At 42.4% G+C, this 18215-nt stretch overlaps 1 protein-coding gene across 13 annotated transcripts in view; it reads left to right on the forward strand.

The window, feature by feature from the left end:
• nrxn2b (neurexin 2b) overlaps positions 1-18215 on the forward strand; it is a 551159-nt gene that overhangs the window by 320229 nt on the left and 212715 nt on the right. For all 13 annotated transcript variants that reach the window (XM_078105711.1, XM_040180539.2, XM_040180546.2 and 10 more), the window contains 2 exons: positions 1428-1601; positions 7233-7352. In XM_078105711.1, the coding sequence (XP_077961837.1) occupies positions 1428-1601; positions 7233-7352 (294 nt within the window). The remainder of the gene's footprint in view (positions 1-1427; positions 1602-7232; positions 7353-18215) is intronic.

Here is an 18215-nt window from a genome sequence, read left to right on the forward strand (position 1 = left end):
ATATGATATTGCAAGTTGTTTGGGGCTTGGACTCCATCCTGCCGCAGGACAGACCCGGGGCCGGGATCTCGAGCCGAGATGAGGCATATCCCCCCTTGGGAGTTCAGACACTGGTGGTGGTGGTGGTAGAGCCCAAGTTGCATAACTCTCCTGCTATGCCAGGTTCTGCTGTAGATTGGAGGTGTCAGGGGTGGTGGCGGGTCACCTTTGGAGCGTGCTGAAATGACAACTGACAGCAAAAGAGAGGAGAACAGTTTTTTAACGTTGCCTGCCCCAATGCGATTGGTTTACGGTAACGACACCCACGTCTGATACTACCCGACCCCGCCCCTAATCAGCTGGCCGTGCGCCCCCAGGGAGAGAGGAGGCCACCAGGGAACGGCACAGCCTGTCCAGTCTTCCTGACTGAATTTTCGCCTAAACTTCATTTAAAACTGGCCTGTAAGAGAGTTTACAATTACAAGCAGACTATGAATGTCCAGAACTCAACTTATCTTCTCCCTCTGATATTCAGCGGCTCAGTCAGGTTTACCTTGCTTAGTCCTTTTAGGGAGGAAGGGGCCGGGCCCTGTTAACATGTGGGAATGTCGGTAAGATAGATTACGTCATCTTACATTTGGTGTCCAAATTGGTGTCCGTGGTGTGTCCACAGACAGTTAGTGATTGGGTTTTTGAGTGTGTTTTGTTAAAGGAGTGCTTGGGGGAAGTTTGGTTTTAGTACTGGGATTCCCTGCGGGACCCAGGTCTTATGGGGGGGGGGGGGGGGGGTGACGGTTCCCTTCTGAAGTGTGTTAATAATGTGTATGCTTTTGGATTAGCTCCCCAAACCTGGACAGGTGGTAGGTTCAGATTTGTCGTTCACTGGAGAAGGGGAAGAGGAGGTGGCTTCTAGATGTGACGTCCCACCTTTCTACGCTCTTTTTGCCCAACTGTAATTTTTTTTTTCAGTTAACAAATACTGAAATTGTTTTGCAGTAGTTCTGCAATTTCAGTTGCTTTCTGTTAAGTGTGTTTTTTTTTAAGTCTACTGGTGCCAATCAACATCCTCCTCCCGTCACATTGGGTGAATGCATACACCTCAATCGGATGTATTCCTCTTCTTCAACTTGGCCTTCGATGGAATTACTTGTGTATAGTTCTTGCCGCAGGATGATTTTGCAGATACGGTTTTAAATTCTTAACTATGCAGTAGTGTTTGAAATATGTATGGACAACCGACCTTGTGATTTACCGTATGTCGCCTGCTTGCGTGAGCAGCTGCAGTAACTAAAAGATGCTCTGCCATTTAAATTATAATGTAATAAATGCTGTTGTGTCTGTTGACTGGGTCTTAAATGAAAGTGATTCTCGGATGATGATTAACTTTCTATATTTCTAGAATGTATCCAACAATCCTCACAGTGGGTTTCTTAATGTCTGCTTTCCAGGGGAGCTGTACATCGGTGGCGTGACAAAGAACATGTACAGCAATCTGCCCAAGCTGATAGCATCCCGGGACGGGTACCAGGGCTGCCTGGCCTCCGTGGACCTGAACGGGAGACTCCCTGACCTGATTGCAGATGCCCTCCACCGGGTGGGTCAGGTGGAACGAGGCTGCGATGGTGAGTGGGAGAAGCAGACGTCCATCATTCACAGATGTATACAAACAGTTGTTTGTGTTAAAGCTGTGTAGCAGTGCTTTCATCTGAAAATGTTATTCGCCTTCTGTGTCCCAGAAACTGGCTTGGTGCAGAGGAGTAACAAAATGTAAAGTAGGAGGTATAGATGGTAAAAAAAAAAAAGTTAATTTCTCAACCTGCATCAGCGTCTGTTTTTTCTTTCTTTGAGATTCTCCAGAGGAAATCCATCCATGGATCTGTATTTTGACTTGATGATTTTCATATGTGAAAAGGCAGACTCACACAAATATGTTGATCCAAAAAGTGCAGTCAAATTCTCCGCAGTTTGTCTGAGGTTGGGGTACTTCTCTTTCTGCATTAGATTCCAGAATTGGACATTCATGTCAGGTGTTGCTCTGGATTTGAGCTTAATGTCATTCTTCAGTGTGAGGATCTCATTCTCAACAGCACAGCTATCCAGGTTGAAGAGTAATGCCACTTTGGACGTTATACAATCCACATCTACATTTTCCCCAAATGGAAAACAGAGATAGCTGACAACAGGCTCAATGGATGCAAAGTCAGTGAAGCGCCTGTCAAATTCTGACAAGATGCTCTGCACTTGCTCATCATAACGTGCACTCTCAAGCTCCGCCCAGTCTTTGCCCATAGCCTGGGCTGCCAACTCTCACGCATTGGCCGTGAGACTCACGCATTTGATCGGTTTCACACGCTCTCACGCCACACCTCCGATTTCTCACGCCAAAAAAATTGGGAGACTACCATTGAAAAAGAGGGGCGCCAGAACACAACAGTAATGTAAGGTTCCCTTTTCTGTCCATGGACACGTTTACAACGCGCTCGGTATTGCGCTGCGCGGATACGTCCGCGCGCTCCTATCAGCGGAGCAGAAAGCACGTCGTCGGGGTTCGTCTGCACCCCCCCCCACCACCCCCGGCCGTTCTCACGCCAAGGTTTTTGGAAAAGTCGGCAGCTCTGTTTCCCTGTTTCTAAATAAATCTATTCAAATCAAGTTGATGTCTCGAATTCCATTATCGAGAGTCGCTACAGTAGCGCGTTAGGCTGCGCTGGTAGGCGCATTGCATTATGGGACAATCTTTGGATCCATTTAAATCCCTATTTGTTCTGTTCATGTTCTAGTGTTTATGTTTATGTGTGTTTTTCTAGGTTCTGTTGTGTTGTGCTCAAATTTTACTGTTTAATGTTGTGTTGTGCTCAAATGTTACTGTTTAATGTGTAAGTGTGTGGGCACCATGACCCAACTTAGTATTGCTGTGGGTCAAGTTCTGTTTTCAACGGCTCAACAAAGTGTCCTGGAGTCAAAATTTCTCAACTGCAACTCAGCCCGCGATCGACTGACAACTGGTCTATGGTAATCCCACTTGTTCAAGTAAAAGAAGAAAACGAATGTATATATGTAAACTAGGTGTTGCTCTGAGAGTCCCTGTTATAGTGTTCTTATAATATTACTTAATGCTAAATCATTATTGAATTTTGTGTGTAATGTGATTAATTGCTGTTACTCATAGAGAAATCATGCGATTAATCCATTACATTTGTTGTTCATGTTGTTTTTACCTCTGCTGTGCACAGATCACCTCCATGGCTCCTTTGTTGAGTAGTTAATCCAGAGTATAACAGTAGCTCTTGGCTTTAGCATTTCCCCTTGCAGCCCTTTGACCTCCCCCCAACGCGTCTCAAAGGCATGCAGTGTCGAAGAGCACAGACTTGATTTCCCTGAGGGCCGCACTCGATGCAGCACTGATCCAGCTTTTTTTCTTTTTCTCAATCCCTAACCCAGCTCCTTCTGCCAGCCGCCTACAGCGCAATTGCTGTCCCCGAAAGCTGCATTAAGCTCACATTTGATCCCCTTGGAAACCAAGATGGATGCTAATATTGGTTAAGGATTTAAGGTGCCAGTAGATCTTTTTGACTAACTATTACGTCACACACACTTGAGGCTGTTGCAAATCAGTGTATCCCCATGTTGATTCTAAAGCCATACATCATAATCACCTTGGTTGACTTTATCCATTACAATCAAATTCACACTATGTCCCTATTAGGAAAGAAGCCAAACTAATCAGATCAGTTCTATTTTGATTGATACCCTCTAACAACAACAGCTCAGATCCAATCTCTGAAATCCTGGAGTCCTAAAACAATAGCAGATGTAGTGAAGACTACTTTCCCAAATGGCAGTGTTGCCCTGGAGAAGTCCAGACCCGCATGTTTCAGAAGTCATTGTTAGCTTTTTGCCTGGGGATGCGCAGTGTTCAAAGGTGGCTGCTGTTTTAGTCTCATGAGACCTGAGCCTAAAGAAAGGGCAGAACATTGAGCTGTTTTTTGGTGCTTTCCACTGAGTCAGCAGATCATAACAACAAAGAACCAGACAGAGAGAGTTGAAATGCTAATACTGAAGCATTGTTGTTGAGTTGCTGTAGCTCAAGGCGGGGAGATGCGTAAACAAGGCCAACCATTATTAAATGAGCCTCTGTATGGCTAAATTCATGTTTAAATAATGTGAAGTACCATTACTAGCAGACACATGAATCTTTGTAGTTGTAGAAGCAGCAGCAGAGTTCAAATTAATTTAATCTGGCTTTGTCTCTATCGGCCATGAGGGGGAGACACCTGTGTTTTCAAAAAGAAGAGTGTAGACTGAGACTACTTCTCATTTGTTTTGTTGACACAGTATACATTTTGGTTTCCTAAACATTCTCTTACAGCATTTGGTTGTACTAAGCCCCATTTTGTCCCAAAACCCCCAGAATGGCAATGAACAAAATGACGAACCGCAGCATGAAACCAATGCCGGCAGAGCATCACTATCTGACTAGAGTGATAATGTATTGTTAGGTGCTTGAAGCAACACAGCACAGCAAAGGAAAAGCTCGGTCCCTAGCTCTGTCACAGAACCAGTAAAAGACTTCTACCCAAGGCGACTGCAGACCCCCAGGTGTCTCTCATCCCTCATCTGGCCCCAATGCTCCAGAGCAAGTGGGTGGAGCCATATGGCTGGAATGCAGGTTTCTTCGACGATACTGCCCCTCAGTTCCTCACACTATTGTGAGATCCATTACAGATGAAAACACTAAATAATCTTTGAGTTATTAACTCAACTGGTTCTGTTTTTTGATGCAGGTGCAGCAGCAGGGGAGTGGGGATGTGTGTTAACTTTGGTTTTTATCGAAGCGTTAGTCTTATTGGTTTCCTATATTTTGTCGCATTTGCCAGAACATTTAGAGTAAACAAAACAGATGGAGTTTCATGCTCCAACAAACCCACGGCACGCAGTAACGGATTCTCAGACAGCCATGCAGCGGTGGTGTTAGACCGATCGATAGCTGAAGGAAAATTGAGGAAGCGATTACATGACTGGGTTATTAATTATGACCATATGCTTAATTAGCTTATCAAGGGACCCTTTTATGGGTGAGTAATTAATGGGGCAATTAGTGTGGTTAGAAACTACTAATAGAAAAGGCTGATGGAAAGGAGATGGCATTGCATGTAAGTGGCCATTTTGGAGCACAAAATAAAAGCACTTGTAGCTGGATTACTTATTATTTTTTTATGTTTCATGCAAGGGTGTGTTAGGGGGTCAGGCAGGGGCTGTCTTTTTAATTGGGTCATTTGCACATGGCAAAGTGAGATGTCAGTTTATCCACGTAGAAACAATTTAGTCTTAATTTATTAATAAATTAATTTAGGCACTGGACAATGGTTCATTGGAAATGTTTGTGTTCCCGAAAAATCCCCACCTCCATCACAGTCCTGAAATATGTTTGTGTTGTAGCCAAGACTTGATCAGCATCCTTTTCTTTCATCAAGTATCGAGCTTTGTTTCCTTTTCAATTCATAGAAGAGAACGTTATTAGAAGGATCATTTCTGGTTGTCTGCCTATTATATTATAGTTTGAAAAAAATATATGTTCATGTTTATTTTATTGGTCAGTAGCAGTATGTATACGTTGGAGTGGAGATATCATTTTTCCACATCCTTTCTAAGTGGCTGAAATTCCTTCGAGAAATTACAGCATTGGAGTTTTCTAATTGACAATTTAAATATTTTTAGCCCCCCCGCCGACGTGTGTGGAAACAGGACACACCATCCGCCAAAACACACACACACACACAATCGCCTTGTGCCGATATAATGGAGATGCTAAACAGGAACATACTCAACCACCAGTAATTTTAAATGCAAATGTGCTGGCAATTATACATCAGGTTCCAACCTTGAATTAATGTCAAATTGAAGCTGAATACATTTCTGAGCATCATAAATCAAATCATTTAGTCCACGAATAAGCAGCTACTGTTATTTGTTAGTTATTGAGTCTCCTCACCTATTACTAATGTGAGGTTTAAGCTTAAGATAGACATGCCAGTAAACAGTTTAAAAAGGTTCACAATTTGTTTAGATGAGTCATAAAAAAGTAGTCGGGTGTCCTTATGGATATTGAGGGAGGTGTTCGCTTGCTGCTGTCATTCCCCCTTTGCATACCTGCCAATGAGGGGCCTCTTTATATGTGATTAATGGGGGAGAGACTCCACAGATTGCCCATTCAGAACTTCATACGGTATCAGGCTTCAGCAGTCAGACAGAAAACTCCAAAGTTACGGAGCTTATGTACAATTCCCTCTGTGTCTCCCTGTTGATGTGCAGTGCAGGGACTGTAACAGCAAGTGGGATTGGTTGTAAAGGAGCTGTAACATTTGAAGATATCCATTTAACTTGGACTGTCGCTGAAGCCTTGTTTAAGCTTTATAAAAAAAGAAACAATATGTTTTTGTACAAAACACATCGGGGGATATTTTAATAACCTCAGCCCTTTAAAACGGGATGTTTTAAAAAAAATGTTCCTCTGACACATAAAAGACTTTGAACAGTTGTATGCTGTTTACCATCTCATCTGACATTGAAAGAGCCGTAAAATATATGTTGAGATGAATTATCATCAAATATTTAAATGTATATATAAATATTATATGAATATATTGTATGAAATATTGATACGCACAGGGTCGATAAAAGTATGATGGATATATTCAGTTATATCATCAGTGTGCAATGAAAACATGTAAAGTGGGAACAGTAGAATATCTACGCTATTCATATGTCATTTTATAATAAGTGATTTAACAAATGTGGGTCCCCTGAACAGAGCTATCATTAGTTGCAGAATTGTGTTTTACCCATACAGTAGGATGTGCATGTTTCATAATTGTTCACTAGCTGCTTAGCCTTTCTGCAGCCACACATTGTTGTACATGAAGGATATGACACAACATTAGGCTCGCAAATCCCGTCTCTTCAGCCTCTTTGCTCTTAACTCCTGAACGTATGTTTCACTTCTCTAGCCATAGTTTGGCTCAAAAACACTTCTGTGAGAATTAGAGACCTGGGAGTATAAAACCAGTGGGTGCTTGAATGTAAATGTGTATCTCTGAGCAGTCCCACAGAGGAGACTGCCCACAGAGCCGAATGTGCTTTAATACACCAGCAAGTACCTCATTTAAAGTCCCTGTACACCATGAGGTGGTCCTCCCTATGAGTTCCTAATCTGTGGATTAAAAAAACAAACCATGTGCTGGTTCTGCCCCCAGGACCCAGTACCACCTGTACGGAGGAGTCTTGCTACCATCAGGGAGTGTGTCTCCAACAGTGGGAGGGCTTCACCTGCGACTGCACCATGACGTCCTACGGAGGTTCATTCTGCAACGATCGTAAGTGGAACTTTTTCTTTAGCAATGGTGTGTGTGTCTGGAGTGACTGGTGATAGCACCCAGAGTTAAAGTGCTCCACTCCACAATCCCTCCTCTTCTATCCTGCTGTCACAGGCGCGTTATTCTTAGTATCACCTCGGATCGAACAACTTGGTTCACTGTGAGATTAGCTCCTTGGCTCTCGACGTGTGAGTGTCGTGATGTCGCTTACAGCAAAGGAGATTAGGGAGAGAGTGGCGTCCACATAGATGCATGGCTTGTGATTTTTTTATTAGAAAATGATTAGTGTTTATATGGGCTAGTGCTTTCACTGAGTTCATGCAGTATAGATTGTGGTGTATTTTGACTTGGGTGTGTACCCCACCGGCATTGAAAAGACGACATCTCCACGGGTGAAACTACTACTTTTTTTAGCGTTTAAGAATTGAGCATGTAGCTGATCTCGGCTTGGAAACATGGAGCTCCTGTACAATTAGCATTCAGCGCTCCTCCCAGGATTGATTTAAACAGGGGCAGAGGTAGGGTGACAGGCTAATAGACCTGTTTGCATAAGTCTTCATTTGCTTATTAAGTGGCGGGTACTCAGTTGAGCTGTGTCGCAGAAACCTTCTTCACTCATTCTTAAACCATCGTATATTTCATTTGTGATTGAGTTTATCTTCGCTTGTAGTTGTGTTGGTTGCCATGCCACCAAACAGAATATATATATATAGGCTATATAGCGCATAGCAACATGTGTTCTGTGGAGGGAGCCAGGGGATGTGTGTGTGTGGGGGGGGGTGTTTTGCGGAGTGGAGGGAAGGACTTTGCCCGCAGCCTGAACAAACACATTGTTATACTGCAGAAAATCTGAGGAGGACTATCTAAGTGCACCAAACTAGGTCAAACTTCATGAAACTATCTCACATATGTGACAAAGCATTTCTTAAGACTAATCTAAATGATTTATTCCAGAATTATTTTGGATTTAGTACGAGGCCATACTAATTATTGTGCCAGATTCCAAGCACCCTAATTGTACTGTTGTTTTTTATTTTATTATATTTCTGTATCCATGCAAACAAGATATTGTGTTATATTATATAAGTTGCGTCATTAAAACACAATTAAAAATCCTCAATGCTTTTATTCCTACAAAGAACCTGCCCCGGATAGTGCAGACTTTCAAAGCATGGTACGTTTGTATCATGCTTTAAAACTCTCACCTGTCAAAAACAATTTCACAGACGGAAAACCACATAAAATGTCCTCTAACTTTTTGAACCTGTTCTAACAGACTTAGAAATAGAATAAACCTCTTTTTTTTATAAAATGCCTCTCAGGCGTTCCAAAGATTTGCTGATTTCATTGTATTATTCACCAATCTAACTACGCAATACTAGTATTATGTGTTCGCCGGCTGCTGTTTAAAGTTCACTTCCCTCCACTCACTGTTTTCCTGCAGTGTTTTCTTGCTGAAACGTTGCCATACTAGCACAATCACACACACACACACACACACACACACACACACACACACACACACACACACACACACACACACACACACACACACACACACACCAATAAATGTGTACATACTCTATGCATTTTGTAAATGTGTTCTACAACAGTGTGTAAGCCTTGTTCAGTGTGCATGCATTATTATTGCTGGTTTCTGTTACTTCTTTCCTTCCTCAAAGCAGCTGCTCAACTTCACACCAACACGTCTGTCTTCCTTTCTGCCGTTCTGGAAAACACATTTGATCTCTTCACTTTAAGAGCCTTCCCTGAGTTGATCTTTGGGCTCCTCCTCTTCAGCGTCTTCTCTTCCATCTCTTTGCGTCTTCCTACTTTTCGCCACAAAAGCTGCTCTATTTCCTTGAGCCTTTTTCTGGACTTGTACAATCTGCGAATCAACATTTGTTTCATCACGTCAACCATCGTGGAGTTTTTCCTTGAACCTGCTCTGAAATCACAGGTAGGGTTTTTGTAGCGTTTGAATTTGTGAATGAAACCAATCCTGCATCCTTTTATCTTTTGTCCGTCATCAGCTTTACAGTCTTTACTCAAGTTTAATCCAGATTCTCCCTCTTCCATGTCATGTTGTTTTGATTTGTCTTCTACATAATTAAAGATGGACAGCTGGTACGTGGTTTAAAGCTCGGGCCATCATTTTAGTTTATAAATTCTAAAAACCTCATTAAAAGAATGGCAAATGCCTTCTGTCCACCAGCAAGGGCCGCCCCTTCTTTTAATGTCACAGCACTTGTTGTCCAGAGAATGAAGGAGTAACGCTGGAGGAGTATCATTACTGCTTTTCAGACAGTAGAGGAAGGAGATGTCATTATAGAGTATCTATGCATATATAGATGAATATAGTTTATATTAAACTGAAAAGTTCAGTTGTGCAGTATTTTATCAACATTCAGGTTCCATCCAACGTAAAGCTAATTGTTGAATCCCAGATATGCACAACTAAACTGGAGGATGACTCTGTAGCTGCTTACCAAAGATCAGCTCTGACTGGAGTTTCAGTTTCACTTTGTTTCTAAATTCAATCAGTGAAAAAGAGTTTTAATGATTAAACTCACCTCACCTTATTGTAGGTGAGAATACGTCCTTTATATTAAGTTTCCCCAAGCTTTTTATTTTGTACACTGTTACACACTTTTAAGAAGTCACACATTTTAGGCCCCTGCGGCGAGGGCAGGGGACAGAATACAGTGTGACACGCTGAGAGGCTGCTTCTAAAACAAGATTCGCCCGGGGTTATCCGCTTCGCTTGATTCAGGCCGCACCCGTGTGGATGTCTCTCAGGCACTATTCAACAACCCCCTCCTCCCCCTCTCACCCCTCTCTCCCCTCTCACCCCTACGTCCATCAACGGTGTGTTTTTCTTAGTAGTAGTCAAAATAGATTTACCTCCGGGTCCACTAACGGTTAGAAATGTGTGTTTAAGGTAAAGTAGTTGACTTGGAAATGGTACACCGAAGTGTCTTAAAATGTATTTCCATTTAAAAAAAATGAAAATTGTGGATATGCGTTCATCACAAACTATTTCTATAAATGCTGCAACACAAGATAAGGTGTATAAGTTGAACTGTGCATCACCTCCTAAATTCTCTGGTCCTGAGTTATTTCGAGAGCTCCCAGGATTGAATTGAGCTGGCCCCCTGATCCCCACCCCTCCATGTCAGAATAGACTGCAGTCCTCTTGGTTTTTTTTTCTCCTTTTCCCGGCATTGCCTATTTATGAGCAGCCACCTGACGTAGCAGATAAGAGCAGACACCATTGAGCAGGCCTGGTGTTCCGATTGGCGGAAAGTTTATTTTAGGAGTGATCACCATGTACCGAAGTTAACACGGTTGCCTTTTTGCCGTGGATAAAGGGAAGCTCCCCGCCGCTCACCCACGCTGAATTCATTTGTCGAGTTCCTGCATACCGATGCTGCTGAGCGGCGCGACAGCCCATATTGAGATGGCTGTGTGTGTGTCTGAGCATCTGAAGTGAATTCCAATCCCTTCTTTGTTTAATATTGTTTGCGCCTCTTCCGCTGGTCTGTTTGCTCTGGGGAGGCTAGTACATGAAGGGCGGCATGTAGGAAGGAACGTACTCCAATGACCTCGAAAGCCAAACACCAATGCTCTCCAACAGCATTTACTCTCAAATGTATCCACTGGTCTTAAACCGCCTCTATATCTCTTCTCATTAACAGGAGGAACATCTGCTGCTATTACACTTGAAAAAACACTCGGTTGAAACTTGAGGTTGTTGTGCACACTGTACCATTGTTTTCATGCACACAGATTAATTTAAGCACAACAAATGAAAAACAAGCTATCTCATGCACCCATCACACACGCACACACTCCAGGGAGAGAGAGCATTTGTAATCCAGCAGCAACCCGCGGTGATTGACTGGTTTATTTGTCTCTGCGTAGCGTATAAGTGGGCCACTTGGTATCCTGCCTTATTCATCTGGAACCAGCTCAGACAGAGATGCTGTGCAGTGCAAATGCTTTGTTTCTCTCGCTGTCTTGTCCTCTGTTTATTTGAGGGAGGGGGAGCGAGCTAGAGAGAGAGAGAGAGAGAGAGAGAAAAGGGAGGTGCTCGGCTGGATCCGCGCAATTCTTGGCAGGGCGTTGGCACAACACGTGCATGTGCACAATGAATCCAGCTGCCGGTGCTGTCCAGCGTACTAATTGAGTTCAGAGTGCGTTTGCAAGCAGCACTGCTGATTTCAATCTGCCTCCTCTACAAATCCTTCATCCTATTTCATGTTTTTTTTATTTTACTTCCCACAGATAGATATGTTATTCTTTATGTATAGAGTCATTTTATTTAGGCCATACAAGAACCATGACACACAATACAAAAACAATAATAATATACTGTAATAACATAATGTAGCTCATCAAGGGTCACACCTTGTTTCTGTTGAGTTTGGGTCAGTGTGCCTGAGTGGTTGGGTCAGTCTACCTCGTTGGTACGGCCCGTTAGGTAGTTTGCCTTTTACGAACCAAACAAGCAAACTGAGAGCTCTTGATCCGATTCTTAGTCCTTACTCTTAGTCCGATTCTAAGCAGATTCTGGTGCTGATCAATGGGTCAGTGTTAAACCTGCTGCACTTGGCTGTTCATTAAGTCCATTAAACAGCATGTAAAAACGTTCTCCCAGTTATAAGCCCCAAATTATTTCTGTACAAGGCCGCAAATGCCACGTGTGTGTGCTCCCCGCCACCTGCAGCAGATTTCTGCGAGTGCTTCTCATCACTCATAATACGCAAATGATTTGCAATTTAATAACTAGCAATGGAATTTTAACTTATAAGTGCTCAAAATATATTATTTCTTTGTGAATTATTTTATGACATTATAGACCACATCTTTCAACTTTGCTATTTTGAGATTTACAGAAAAAATCTAATCTGATTGTCGAAACGCATTCGCTCTCATTCTGACCGGCAACGCTATAATTTGCTCGGTACATCACTAGCGATGACATATGATGACATCGATTGGCAGCCCACTTGTATGATGAAGGTCACACTGTGTTCAGCAATGACTCTGCTGAACACGGTGTGCTTCCTGACGGACTTAAGGAGAGGCTTTGGCCCCCTCAGATCTTCATCACCAGCCAGAAAAGCTCAGAAGGAATATAAGCAGAGCCACGAGCCTCCGTGAGAGAAAACAAAAAAACAGCCTCTGATCAAACCCCCTGATCCAATAAAGGAAATCTGCTTTGACCTCAGAAGCCATCAGGAAGAAAAGCGCGCATGGTCGCACATAAAAGTCAGACAAGTGCATGGCGAGCTCTTTTTTATTTATTTATTTGCTGTATATATATATATATATACATATTCTCTCTAACTCTCCATTTTGAAGTTTATTGTTGTTATTCAGTCCTCCCACCTCTTCTGCGGCTCCTGTCTCCTCTCTAGCCGGCCCTCAGGAGCTGCGGTCCGGACCCTAGTAATTAACCGGCCCCTCATTAGGCCAGAAACACTGTGTGAATCCTGAATAATTACTTGGCTTGCTTTTATTTATTTTGTTCATGCCCATTAATCCACACACACACACACACACACACACACACACACACAAGAACCCACTATACTTCCTCCCTAAATGAGATGGAGGTGGACCGTGGAGGTTGCAGCTATCTTGCCATTTGCAGACGCGGAGTGTGACAGCGCGGGCAGAGAGATGTGAAGGGAGGAAAGCAGCAAGAAAAAAGAGGCTGCGTGAGTAAGGAATGAAATGGTGTTTGAGGCAATTTTGGCTCGCCCAAAAGAGGGCAGCTCTGAGCCCGATGGAGTTTAGAAGTGCCTGAAGGGGATTGGTTGAAGACGGACGGCCACGTTCACTGGCATGTGGTCCTGAGGTTGGCAGGTGAAAGTATTCGCTTGGATCCACATATGGTTTTGGCAGGAATTGTGCTCTTCACTTGTATAAATTGACATTTTAAATCAGTGCTAATTTTCACAACTCGCTTTACATGTGCAGTAGAGGAGATGTCTCTCCCACAATAACTTTAGTACTGAGCACAGCACACATCTCCTATTTTGCTTTAATGGCCCTTATGCTCTTCGGATAGGTAGGTGGGTAAGGAAAGCCAGATTTTTCACCTCTGCTTTGTTTTAATTAAAGACCGGGTGAGCTTTCAAACCACAGTGTGCATGAAGGGACAATTAATGGGGCTTTTGTAATTGCTTTGAGACCCCTCCAACCACTTGCGCACATTATCAAAGACCTTCGACTACACGCCAGAATAAGAATCTGTGGGAGGAATGTTTGTGTGTGAATGTGTGCACGCTCTGGGAATGTGGATCAAAATATAACGCCTGGGTAAAAATTGGGGAAAGCAATTATTTCTCACAGGTGCTTAGATAACACATCTCATGTCTGTCGATTCCTTTGTTGACACTTTGTAAATAGCAGAAACGCATGTGTGACTAGTGTCAATACTCTGGCCCTGATTGAATTCAGTGGAGCAAAAGTATCCGCAAACACTGTGTGTGTGTGTGTGTGTGTGTGTGTGTGTGTGTGTGTGTGTGTGTGTGTGTGAGAGATTCTTTTCAAAATGCTAGCAGTGTTAACACGACACGGGTTGAAGCAACTGGCAGGCGCTAAAAGGCTCTTAGCCATCACATTCTTTTATCCATTCAGTTATTTTCATCAATAGGTCTGTTAATCTATTGCAGGAGCTGAGTGCACTGTTTCTTCATACAAAAGTGAAAAAATAACCTGAGTTGTCGATAATTATTTCTCAATTATTTTCATATTGACAGGAACAAAGGGCTAGGTCTATATTATATATAGGTCTATATTCTTATCCCACTTTTTATTTAATTACCAACAAAATAAGGAAAACAATGTATTCGTTTTTTAAACGTCTGGCATTATGTTGGGGTTATTGGTTCATCAAACTGGGAAATGTATTCACTTTTTTCAAGTGTGCAATGAATGTTCTACTAATAAGTTGATATTTAAACCAAAAAGGCCTATACACATATGTTGTTCATGGGAAGCAAAATCAGCTCCCCCCCTCAATGGCTTTAACGGAATGATGGTTGTTCCAAAGGCACGTTTTTCCACCACTAAGATTCAACTGAGCTTGGCAATAGAATCAGGCTTTTACGATGAATGATTGACTATTCAGGGTTACCCCTTAACACAACAGCAACGTTGTGGATATAGAATGTGATTATAGGACCAAAGTTAGCATCTTTGCTAGCGCAAATGGCAGCAACAATACAGGTTGAGGCAGAGTCTATCATTGAGTACTGACCACATGAAATAGTGGCGTTACGATTCAGCAATGATTACACTCCCAGAATGCATTGCACATAGCACTTTCTCTATCCAGGATTTGGTGGAAGGAAATACAACTTTGTAAGGAAGTCAAATCCCCCATACTTTCTTTGTCCCTCCACACATGCATACACTCAGGAAGCTCTGCTGAGAGTGTAAATATTTCCTCAGGGCATCGGCACAGAAGCAGAGCTTTACTCAAGTTGACGCGGTACATCATCGGGACTGACATGCGCACGCAGTCAAGCACTCATTCCCATTGTATTCATCCCTGTGGGAGCTGAGGTAACTTGAGCAGACAGTGTCCCCTTCACCTTGTCATCCCTCTCCTCCCTCCCGCCTCTCCCTGAACTCCCCCTTCGCCCTACCCTGCTGCGTTCCCTGTGCAACTCCTTTTCCTGCTCCCTCTGCTGCTCCCTGTAGGCTGAGGGAGTCCTACGTTACTGGTAACGGGGCTTAAGCATTTATACATGCACATTTATTCATTAGATGTTCAAACAATAGTAATGTGACAGTAAGCCATTCAGTGGCTGGTTTAGGCAAACTGTGTGGATCATACGTTTTTATTTCAACAAGTGCAGCTTCTAAAGAATAGAAATAGCGCTTTACTATTTCTCTGTTTAAGGCACAGACCTGTTCTATAGGGAAGACAACCTTAAATGACTTCTGTTGTGATCCGGCACTAAAGAATTGTTTAAAAAAAAAACTTGACTTTGAATATAATGCTACGGAAAACACTATAGGCCTTATAGAAACAAAATAAATGTCTTGCATTTCAAAAGTTGTCTATAAGCTATAAGTTGTCTATTTCTTTCTAGCGGTGTCTGCTGTAACCCTCTCAGTGACGTGCGCTCAGTGGAGGCAATTTGTAAGAAAACAAATAATGATTGATAGATTCATAGGAGGCTGGTGTACTGTTGGTATTGTGCTTATTTGATGTTGGTCAGATCAAATCTCACATTGGCAAAAAAAAAATTGGCGATCATCCTTTCCCTCTTTCACCCATTTGTAATTCCGGTAAATCTTTGCTTCTGTAGTGATAAACAAACAGCGAGTCAGACAAACACCCGGCTATCTTTTCCTTTTTTTTGGTGTCTATGGTAATTTCTTTTCTACATAAATGCAGTAGCTATAATACCTGCTAAGGTGCCAACGATAGCGCCGTCAGTAAGGTTACATCGGGGATATGAATACAATAAAAGATTTCTGAGGATTAAACACAGCGATGTATTGCACCCACAGTTAAATCCACATGCTTCATTATACACATCATCCCAACATTGTTCAAGACAATAACAATAATAAAGCATTTAAAAAGTGACATTATAAACAGTGGATTTTGGATGAAAATAAATCCGAGCTCTTGCTTGTTTGTTCATAAACTATCATCGGGCCCTTAGAATCATCTTTATACATTTTACAGAACAAATAATCATCCGTTGGCCAGAAGGTATGTTCCTCATCTCAATCGTCTAATAACTTTAGTAGTATGAATGAACATGAATTCAGAAGTTAGAATTCCAGCAGTAACGCATAAGTTTGAGTGAAAGTGCTCTTTGTTAGCTGGATATTGTTGCGATATTGTAATGCAGTGTGTCTTTAACAGCCAATGCAGTCGCTGTGGCGTGTCAATGAAAGTCTGCTCTCGTCCATCCATGGAGCTGTTTAAGCGCTAATAATCCAGCAGAGTTCATTAAACGTGTGCGCTGAATCCGGTGTACATGACAGAAAAAATGACATCTAATGGTGTGTGCCTCCATTCAAATCTGTGTAGGATAAACAGACTCCCTGCTGATTACCGGCTGTTGGACTAAAACTACCCTCACATCACTGATGGAACCATTTTGAAGCGGGGCAGGAATCAGGGGCCTTTTGTGGTGTTAAATGATGGGGGCCTGGAGATCAGGATCATCCCTCACCACGTCCATAAATAATGAATATATTGAGGTGCATTGCAATGCATATGATATATTTTAATAGTATTCATTTTTAAATTCCGAAACCTTTTTGCTTAAGCCATGCGTGCAATTCCATATCATAGTGGGCTTTTTACAATGTTTAGCATCTGAAGAAGTGTGTGTATATAAACAAAATAAAAAAACTATATATGTATATATAGTCTTTTATTACTATCAACCTTTTTGACTCACTTAAAGAAATGTGGATGTGTGGACCCATTCATGTGATTCTGCCCCTGTGGTACTTTCCTGGGATGTGCTGTGTTGGGATGCTCTCAGCATCACTGCTGTATTGAATCGTGTTCTTTTGTAATCTGACGGATGACGGGTATGTGCAGATAATATTACGGAGGTGCTGTGTCTTGAAGGCAGTCATTCTGACTAATAACATTGAAAATCTAGATCAATAATGTTCCCATAAAGCACCTGTATGTATGTACATGTGTTTTCCACCTGGAGCCTCTATTGTACATGCCCCACGCTATTTGGCACTCCTAATTCATGCTTTCATATTTCTACAAGTAATCCAAGTACATTATCACAGTAGTTTTCCAGTGATGGACATTGTGTTTCCTTTTCTACATGTGACTCAGCTGTTTTGCTGCTCCTCATTAGTTCATTTCTTCTTGTTGCCACGACGTCTCTGCTTGTTGGCCAGCAGATGTATTATTATAGCTGCAACCAGCTTTCTGTATGTACTTTGTAATTATTTTTTAGTGCCTGAAATGAACAAAGATGCGGCTCCCCGAGCGACTGCCGGCACCATACAGTTTGGCATATTCTGGGTCGTTGCTTGTTCATGTTAGGTAAACTTTCCCGCCAAAGGGAAAAAAAGCATTTTCTTTCAAGAGCGCTTCAGCCTTGCTATAATTTGCAGACAAATGCCGGGCACAGACAAATTTCACTCCAGATTTAATTTGCCTTTTATATATTTTGCCCCTTCAGACAAAAAAGTCCACCTGAGGAGGGTCAGAGATCGATGGAGGTTACGCATACGAGCAAAAAGTGGCCACTGCAACACTGATAATACATTTGATTTTGTTTCTTATTTCACCGTCGCCCATCAGAGAATCCAGAAGGATATTAATTGTGTTACGGAAGCTAAGTAAGATCTAGCTGAAGCCTCCAACCTGGCCATGAATTATGTCGTTGCTGAGTATTCTTTACCTTCTGCTGTCTCTCTCTGACAGATCACTCCTTACAAATACGGCTATATTGTGCTTACCGACTGTTTTCCTACTTGACCTGCTGGGAACAAAAATGCCTGAACCTCGTGTCCCCGCACCTGTACTTGGCACTTCCTGTATTATTCATGGCGATGCTGTTCTTTGTGAACAGAATAGTTTTGGCTGCCCAGTCAGCTGGCGTGTTTTAGAGGCCTGACAAACAATCACCCGCTAAGAGCTTTTAAAAGTGACGGAGGAATCCTAGCAGGAGAATAGCACAGTAAAACAAAACGCTGCATCGACATTAAGGCCACGGCTTAACATGCACACACGCAACAAAGGACAGGAAAGCGATTTGCCATCTAGGTCGGCTTTAAATGCACCAAAGACGACCATTATTATAAGCTGAGCAGTGTCATTCCTTCACACACTTGTCCGTTCTG

Source organism: Gasterosteus aculeatus, chromosome 7 (genome assembly GCF_964276395.1).
Source record: "Gasterosteus aculeatus chromosome 7, fGasAcu3.hap1.1, whole genome shotgun sequence".
Lineage (NCBI taxonomy): Eukaryota > Metazoa > Chordata > Actinopteri > Perciformes > Gasterosteidae > Gasterosteus > Gasterosteus aculeatus.